Genomic DNA, 9,207 nt, shown 5'->3' with positions numbered 1-9,207 from the left:
CCACATGGAAAGTCATGTGGCTTTTTTGTCACATGTTGGATTCTCTTTCAGGACGAGACATGTTGTAGCCTAACATCCAGCAGCGTGGTTCAGTATAACACCATTACTGTAAGCCCTTCTCTAATTGCTGCTTCGCTGTGCGAGGAAGAGAAATTAACATCAGACCAGGGGTTCCAAGTGAAGTCACTTTAAGTCCTGCAGTGTTGAAAAATCTTTTTTTGGTAGTAGAAATAGGTAAAAACCACAGAATTCATCAATTAAAGTTTGTCCAAATTTTACAGCATGCACCTTTGAAACCATTTGCCATATTTGGAAGGAGGACTTTCTTAGACCTCTACAGATAAGAAGAAGAATAAAGGGTTCGTCCCAGAGACTCATGTGTTCATGATCTTTCATTTGTGTCTTTCAGGTTTAAGGAAAGAAGTCCCAAGAGCTTGCTGTTCTTGCTTTTGCTTCCTCAATATCATCATCTGACAGTCACTTCAGCTCCCTCTTATTTTTTCCCTGTGTTCAGGATATGATAGAGTGATATTAACACTATCTGTCAGCCTGTCACGTCAGAGTTTGGCATCTTTCTAATAGGTTGTAGAAATTCATTTAGTCTGCAATGGTCTCTGCCAGGCTGTTGGTGCTGTCCCTCTTTAGCGCGTCTCTGGTTGGGTCTCAGCCCACAGAGAGTTCACAACAGGTTTCAAGCCCTCCTGCTCATCCTGCAGGGGAACCATCTCTGAGTATCGATAACCTGTCCTTCCCCTGGAGTCGCCTTCGCCTACCAAAGTAAGTTCTGCACTCGCTTTTAAATATTGTATTAAAATAAATCAATCAATAACAAGAAAGCTGATGGATATTTGTCAATGTCTTAATTTATCTCAGGTACATCATTCCTCTTCACTATCACCTCCTCCTGCACCCCAACCTCACAAGTCTAAGTTTCACTGGCTCAGTGCAGATTCAGATTGATGTGCAGAACAATACAAACTGGGTCGTATTACACAGCAAGGGTCTTCAGATCTCCAAAGCCACCATATTAGACCAGAACCTCACTCATCTATCAGAACAGGTAGTTGTGAATGCACATCAGCTCTTTTGTCATTGTGGCCTACATCAGACCCATCAATCTCCTTCTGTTCCAGGTCCTCCCAGTTCTTCATAACCCTTCCCATGAGCAGATAGGCATTTTTTCTCCCAGAGTGCTCAGCAGTGGGCAGAAGTATTTCCTGTATATCGAGTTTGGAGCAGAACTTGCAGAAGGTTTCTATGGCTTCTATAAGAGCACCTACAGAACCAGTACAGGAGAGACCAGGTGAGACCAGGTGTACTATTCCACAGCATGGACTGTAAGCTATCTTACACATACCTACAAGTGTCTTTTCTAAAAATCTGATAATATCTATTCTTAGAACCTTGGCTTCAACTCATTTTGAGCCTACGAGTGCTCGAATGGCATTCCCTTGTTTCGATGAGCCAAGCTTCAAAGCCAATTTCTCTGTACGAATTAGGAGACGTCCCGAGTACATTTCTCTGTCCAACATGCCAGTAGTAAGTGTTGCATATGTGCCAGTTGTCACAAATGTTCAAATGAAAACAAAACAAAAGCACTTCATTTGAGTTTTTGTGGTTTTCAGATCAAAACAGTTGAAGTCAGCGGTGACTTGCTTGAGGACCAGTTTGCTCCAAGTGTACAGATGAGTACTTACCTCGTGGCGTTTGTCATTTGTGACTTTAAGTCTGTCACTGGAACAACATCCTCTGGGGTGCAGGTGTGGTCTACATGATAATGTCTTGTATGAAATGCCTTCATTTCTTCCTTACTTTCTCAGTCTAAGTGCCTGTTTCTTGTGTTTTCACTGCAGGTTTCCATCTATGCAGCCCCAGAGAAGTGGCAACAAACCCACTATGCCCTGGAGGTTGCTGTTAAAATGCTAGACTTCTATGAGGAGTTTTTCAACATTCGCTATCCTTTACCCAAACAAGGTAATTATTATTATTATTTTTTGCTTTGAGAACAAAGCCAGAAATATAAACTATAAGTATCCTGATCCATGTGCTCTTCTTTCAGATCTGATAGCCATTCCAGACTTCCAGTCTGGTGCTATGGAAAACTGGGGTCTGACCACCTACAGAGAGACCAGTCTTCTCTACGACCCCCTCACATCCTCTGTTTCTGATAAACTCTGGGTTACAATGGTCATTGGCCATGAGCTCGCCCATCAGGTGGGAGTATGACAGTGTATGCATACAGTAATGACATGTAGGTTTAAATGCTGTCAGGCAATCACTTTATTACAGAAAGAGTCAAAATTATAATTCTTGCTGGCAGTGGTTTGGCAACCTGGTGACCATGGAGTGGTGGAACGATATCTGGCTGAATGAAGGATTTGCCAGATACATGGAGTACATTTCTGTGGAAGCCACTTACCCGGACCTCAAAGTGGTATGTGCTTTAATCATTGATTGACAGATTAATATTAAACCTGAGAAAGAAGATTAATATTCATATTGTGTGCTCACTCTTGCAGGAGGAATATCTGCTGCACACCTGCTTTGCAGCTGTGGGTCACGATTCATTGAACTCCTCTCGGCCAATATCTAGCCCAGCAGAGAACCCCACTCAGATCAAAGAGATGTTTGACACAGTCTCTTATGACAAAGTATGTCTTTGTCTTTGCATGTTTCAAAATGTTTCTTTGACAGAAAATCTTTTCAAAACCTTTTTTTTCCATTTTCTTGATGTAAACACTCCTTTGAGCCTCCAGGACTTGTCCCGACCTTTTCTCTCTTTCTTACCAGGGCGCTTGTGTCCTGCACATGCTGCGACACTTTCTGACAGATGAAGTGTTTCAGAGAGGGATTGTGCGATACCTCCGCAAGTACAGCTACAAAAATGCACACAATCAGGATCTGTGGGACAGTCTGGCCAACGTAAGAACCCAAATTACGCTAACTGTGTCAAAAGGCACCGTTTTCTTTTGTGTAAATTATGAGAGATGGTCAAAGTAACACGCAGCCTGACAGAGATATATTTTACATTATTTGGCTTTTTTCCCCATATGTGGTCCAAACTATTTTAGTAGATCATGAAACTAAAAAGGCGACATAAGAGTTTGATTACAGGTAGATAGAACAAATATTCATTGAAAGCTTCTGCTTGTCCTTTTATTTCTGAAATACTCACCTTTTTATGATAGTTTGTCATCTTGACGTTATCATGAAAGAGCAGATCGTGACAGATCCACAGTTATGTTATGTTAACACAACACTTGACATACAAACAGTAACTTTTAAGAAAGTAACTCCAAATTGAATTGAGAAAATAACTTTAAACTTTGGGTTACTGACTTGAAATTTTGGGATGAGAATCCAGAATTTCAATATATAAAAGGATTTTTTTTTTCTAGTTGCAGAGACAAGCTTAAAGGTTTCAGTATAAAAAGATTTGTAGTCTTAACCATAATCGCTGAGAAGAGGCAGGATGAAGTAGAGGAGAGGAGGGAATACTGGGACCCAGAGTACGTGACTCTGTCTCAGATTTTTGTTGACTAATAATACACTACCCTTATAATGGTTTCTGTAACAGCTGGGACTCCATCAGATGATAGTCTTTAGTTTTTTTTTAATGTAGCCCATAAAAATGTAGGTTTTACAAATAAGCATTTTAAACTTCTGGTAACAGCAGTGTTATAGATCTGTTGTTATTTGTTTTCGTTCCAAACAGCTAAGGTTTTCTATTTCATGGTGCAAAAATCGATTAGCCCAGACTTTAAAGTTGCTTAGAGTAGCTAAAGTAATAAACAAAATGAACATTAAATCTGTTTTACTGCAGTCAGTGTTTTGTCTGTGCCTGGTAAAGCTGTAATGAGTGCAGACTGACTGAAAAAAAAAGAATGCATTGCCTTTCCAGGCAAAAATAACAAGAGACAAAAAAAGCAATCACAGTGTACACTGTAATGGATTATCAATGTCAAGCAAATTTAAAATCCCATTATAACAATCACATCCAAAAATTAAATGAAATACATGTCAGGATATGCTAGAGAGAGGTCCCAAATTTACAAGGAAGGCAAAATAAACAAAAAAAGCTGAGATACAGAAAGTCTAATTCGCTAGAAAAAAAAACAAGGTAGGAATCAAAAAGCAGCTCAAGAAAGACCAGAAACAAGAGGTAGAAAAATTAAGGACAAACAATCTGACAGGTGATGATATTAAACACAACTAAATAGGGCGAAACAGTCTGGCATGGCAGAAAAATAATAGGAAGTAAATCCAGAAAATGTGAAACTTCCAGAATAAAACAGTTGTTAACCAAGAAGGCTAATAACTAATGAAACATTAAAACTAACTAAACATGAACACTCACACAGAGTCTGGAACAAGATCAGGGACAACAAAACCCGCAGTCTTAAGCAGTTGAAATAAAGGCAACTGTTTGTGAAAATTAAGTCTAATTGCTTTCATCTTAAAGACTATCAAGCGTTGGATGACTGAGCACCTACTGAGACAACAAAACCCATATATATATATAACAAGAACCATGACTGTAGTGTATTATAACCCGTGTTGGGATTGTCACTCAAAAAAGTAATTTAATAAACATTGCTTGTTACTTTGTTACTTTATTTAATTACTCACAGAAGAAAGTAATTTGTTACACTACTCGTTACATTACATTATTTTCATGTTTCTCTGTAAAATTACCTGAAATGCATTGTCACATAATTACTGGTTAGCAATATAATTCTTAGGCTACAGTCCCACACACCAAGACAAATCCCTATCCTAATGAGTATACACACAAGAGCTTTCTTTTAGTTTTCCTGAATGAACACAAAAAACGACAACCCAAAGCAAAGCTGAAAACCATCCGAAAGAGTTCATAAAGCGAATGCCAAGATGAATTTACTGTAGCGACATTTACCGGTACAAGTAGCAACAGAGGTTACAATGTTACAAGCCTTTCTGTTCATTACTGTTTTTGTTACCTGTGGAAGTTCCGGCTCTGGCTGCTGGACTGGGGTCAGCATGCATTCGGTTTTAACATCGCTCTGGGTTCCAAAGAGCCGAAGGTCTGTTAGCACTATAAAGCAGTTCTTTCTGTCTTGGACGCAGTTGATATTTCACCATTGCACTCTTGTCCTTTCTTTGAATAAAAATAAAAGTAATGTCAATTTCTCCTCGCTCAAAAGCCGTAGACCTACTCCAAAATGTTCCTCATCCTGCACACAAATTTAAATCAGCTGATTGTAGAAAAATTCAAAGACAGCATAAAATCATCCCTTTCATTCTGTTTTTCAGACCTGCTCAGAGGAGGACTTCATCTCAGGGAAACACTGTTACAGCAGTAGCCAGGCCTCCAAAAATGCAGTGAGCAAACATTTAAAAATAAACTCACTGGGTCGTCTTCGCTGCTTACCTCATATAAATGTCACATAGTTTATAAGATTGTGGTTGCATGTTAATTTCAGTGGACTGTCTCCTACAGTACCTGTTTGCTGGGGAACATTTGAACCTAACAGCCATGATGAACACGTGGACTCTGCAGAAAGGTATCCCTCTGGTAACTGTGACGAGGAAGGGGGCTCGTCTGCTGCTTAGACAGGACAGATTCCTGAAGACAGTGCTGCCCTCTGACCCTCAGTGGTCCACTTTACAGAAGGGGTAAATACGCACATGCCTTTCTAAAATTTTCTACTATTTAACAGCAGTTACTCTACATGTAACTCCTCTATGTATTACTACCATGACTTCTGTTTAAGATGAAGGATTTGTATCTTTTGTGAGTATAAATTTCTTTTTTGTATAGTTTCCTTTGGCATATTCCTCTGACATATAAGACAGACAGTTCCAGCACCATCCACAGACACCTGATGACATCACCTACAGGTAAGAGGGGAATATAAAATTGAATAAAGCTTTTCTTTGCCATTATCTTGGTCTTTGCTCCAACTTTTACTGTATATGTTTTATTCAGATAGTATACATATAGGAGAGGAAGCCAGCTGGGTTAAGGTAAACTCTGATATGACGGGCTATTACATGGTTCATTATGAGGATGGTGGCTGGGATGTGATGACTAAACTGCTGAGTGAAAACCACACTGCTCTGAGCTACAAAGACAGAACTCATTTGATACACAACGCCTTTCAGTTGGTCACGTAAGTATATGTTTGTGTGTGTAACTGTTTGTGGTTTACGTGAGCTAGCAAGAGGTTTCTGTATAAGAAAACAGCTTTGATTACTAAAAGTAAAATAGAAAACAATAATCTTCTCTTTATAATTATTTCTTCTAAAGCGCTGGTCATCTGCCGCTCAATAAAGCCTTAGACTTAATCGGTTATCTGCTACTGGAAACGCACACAGTGCCTCTCCTCCAAGGACTGGGATATCTAGAAGCTTTTTACCATCTGGTTGAGAAAAGAGATGAGTCAGTTTTAACACATAACCTGGGGGTAAGAACGCAGGACACAGTTTGATTTTTTTATGTCATTATGGCATTAGTTTAATGTGAGTTGTTGTTTCTGTTGTCCTGTGTTTCTACAGGCATACATCTTGCGATTTTTCCGTGCCATCATCGACCAGCAGACGTGGAGTGACAGCGGCACTGTATCAGAGCGCCGTCTTAGGACTGAGGTCCTGTCACTGGCTTGTCACCTGGATGACCCTCCCTGTGTGAAGCGGGCACGTCAGCACTTCAGCGACTGGCTCCAGTCCAACGGAACCCTCAAGTATATCTAAATTACACTTCAACACTCGTTCACAGTCAGCAACCACATATATGATTCACATAAACAACTGCTCTTTCCTGTGCTAAGAGAGCTCATATAATCTGATATGTCACCATATCCCTAATATGCACGTCTGTGTTTGTGTTTACTTCAGCCTGCCCACTGATGTGGCAGAGACTGTGTATTCAGTTGGAGCTCAGGATGACCACGGCTGGGCCTCGCTCTTACACACATACAAGATTTCCCTCTCTGAGGCACAAAAGCACAAGATCCTGTATGCTTTGGCCAGCAGCAAAGACACCAGCAAACTTGAAGGGTATTTTGTCTTCATGCTGTTGTTGGAAAATATAGCAGAAATGCTGCCACCTTGTGGTAAATATGGAGGCATGTATGGATTAGTAACCTCAAAGTCTGAGCCTACTTATTGAAGTGTATGGTAAGCTGAAATTGAATTTTAGTTAGTAGTCTTTGTGTTCATGTTTGTGTTTTTGTTACAGCCTGCTGGAGCTGGGTTTGGAGGGAAAGGTGATTCGATCCCAGGATCTGTCCACTCTCATACTGATGGTAGCCAGAAATCCGAAAGGACATTACCTTGCATGGGACTTTGTGAAAAAGAACTGGGACACACTAGTTCAGAAGTCAGTATAACAGAGACTGTCCTAAAAGCGTGCCATATAAATGCAGTTTTTAATGCTATTTTTAACTATAGCATATTCAGTGAAATCTTTTTCCCCCCTCAAACTGGCCTTGTGATCTAGATTTGCGTTGTAGTGTTTAAAAGTACCATATCATACAAGCACCACAGTCTGGATATTCAGATATATTTGTCTTGACCTTCTTGTCTGTTGTCTTTCTGGTCTCCAGGTTCCAGCTGGGCTCATTTTGCATTAGAAACATCATCATTGGCACCACAAGTCAGTTTTCCTCTCCAGAAGAACTCACTGAGGTAAATAACATGGTTTATATTCCACAAAGAAGTTTAGATATATTGATATTCTGAGAGGTCAAATAACTAATATGTGCTAGCCTTGTTGCAGTTATAATTGAACGAGTAGATTTCTTTGAACTTTTTTGTCTGTTTTCACTTAAATAGTTGTGTTTTTGCCCCCAGGTGCAGTCATTCTTTGAGTCCATCAAAGAACAGGCTTCTCAGCTGAGAGCTACTCAGATTGCCCTGGACAATGTACTGAAAAATGTCCGCTGGGTTCAGAGGAACCTGGAGACGCTGAGAAAATGGCTGAATGAGCAGATGCAGTGAAAGACAGCAGGGACAAAGGTGGTGGCTTTAACATACCACAGAGGGACTATCTCACAGGTTTTTTTTTATTTGTTTTTTATTCAGAAATGTATATGCTTGAAATCACTGAAGGGTTGACAGACTTGTAAATACAAAACATGTGAATTTCAGGGAATTTGTTGATTAAAACAAGAACTAAAAATTACTGGCAGCTAAGTGGTAATGGTTTGTATAAGAATAAGTTTTGTGTTATTTTTAGTGTGTGTGAAACAAAGAGATTCATTCCAAAGAGGCAAGAAACACAGCATAAATGGATGCTTCACCATCAGGGGCGGAGCCCATGGGTGGCCAGGGGTGGCAACGGCTACAACAGACCAAAGTCTGACTACTCACTGCAACCAGTGATGAAGTCATTAGGGAGCCACAAATATAATCAGAATTCACACTGAGTTGGGACTATATATTTTTTTAGTTTTTCACTACAGTTGTTCTCACACAAACAGACTTTGACATCAGCCACACGCAAGTAAAATTTGAGAAGCTGGTAAAAAACAAACAACGAAAAAAGCAATGTCAGCATCAGAAGGGGCAAGTCTGCAGAATTTGAGAAAGATAGGTCACATGACAGTAAACCAAAAGAGGAAAAGAGTTAAACAAGTTTGTCAAATTTAGTAAATACATAAATAAACTGGAAAAATATAGCTAAGATCGGACTCTTATTAAAAGCAAACAGTAGTTAAATTATGTTTTAAGGAATGGAGTTCTTCCTGACCCTCCAATGCACTGCACAGTTCCTGGCTTTACCATATTCTTTATGTGCCTGAACAAGAACAATGAGCAGAAGCCAGTTATCTAAAGGAGTCATATAATGAAACAGAAGCCTTGTTACACATTCACAAACATCAGAATCAAAACAAACGGGTTTGAAGTTAAACACGAACAGTTAAATGAGTACTTACAAAAATCAAATTATTAAACACAACAGTTAATGCACAGCTATGCTCCTCAGTATTCAAATCAAATGCAATGACTTGTTTGCTTTAAGCTGTAATTTTTTATATATATCAACAACATAAAAAGAAATCAACTTTGTAAACTTTCAAGATTTTTTATTATGCCCTCATGTGGAAAGAAAACATTACAGCCATGTCATGAAAAAGCAATTAAATGAAGATTGTTTTCCCCACATTTTCACACATGAGAAAAAGAATGCACAACAGTGCCACCACAGTGTAAGTAATAGTTTCA

General features: G+C 39.4%; 1 protein-coding gene across 1 annotated transcript; it reads left to right on the top strand.

Annotated features, from left to right (window-relative positions):
- The first annotated feature begins 607 nt into the window (after positions 1-607).
- Positions 608-8,029, top strand: erap2 (endoplasmic reticulum aminopeptidase 2). Its single transcript, XM_085368184.1, has 20 exons — positions 608-777; positions 874-1,060; positions 1,134-1,303; positions 1,401-1,539; positions 1,626-1,760; positions 1,854-1,974; positions 2,060-2,214; positions 2,321-2,434; positions 2,520-2,651; positions 2,791-2,922; positions 5,293-5,361; positions 5,480-5,655; positions 5,801-5,880; positions 5,969-6,152; positions 6,290-6,446; positions 6,538-6,722; positions 6,877-7,038; positions 7,220-7,360; positions 7,587-7,668; positions 7,834-8,029. The coding sequence occupies exons 1-20, from the start codon at positions 608-610 to the stop codon at positions 7,978-7,980; spliced, it is 2,838 nt and encodes a 945-aa protein (XP_085224310.1). The 3' UTR covers positions 7,981-8,029.
- The last annotated feature ends 1,178 nt before the right edge of the window (positions 8,030-9,207 follow it).

This window comes from Diplotaxodon limnothrissa, linkage group LG12, assembly GCF_057381915.1.
Source record: "Diplotaxodon limnothrissa isolate DT_005_m linkage group LG12, D_limnothrissa_male_GT1.1, whole genome shotgun sequence".
Lineage (NCBI taxonomy): Eukaryota > Metazoa > Chordata > Actinopteri > Cichliformes > Cichlidae > Diplotaxodon > Diplotaxodon limnothrissa.
This window is presented reverse-complemented; position numbering and strand designations above follow the sequence as displayed.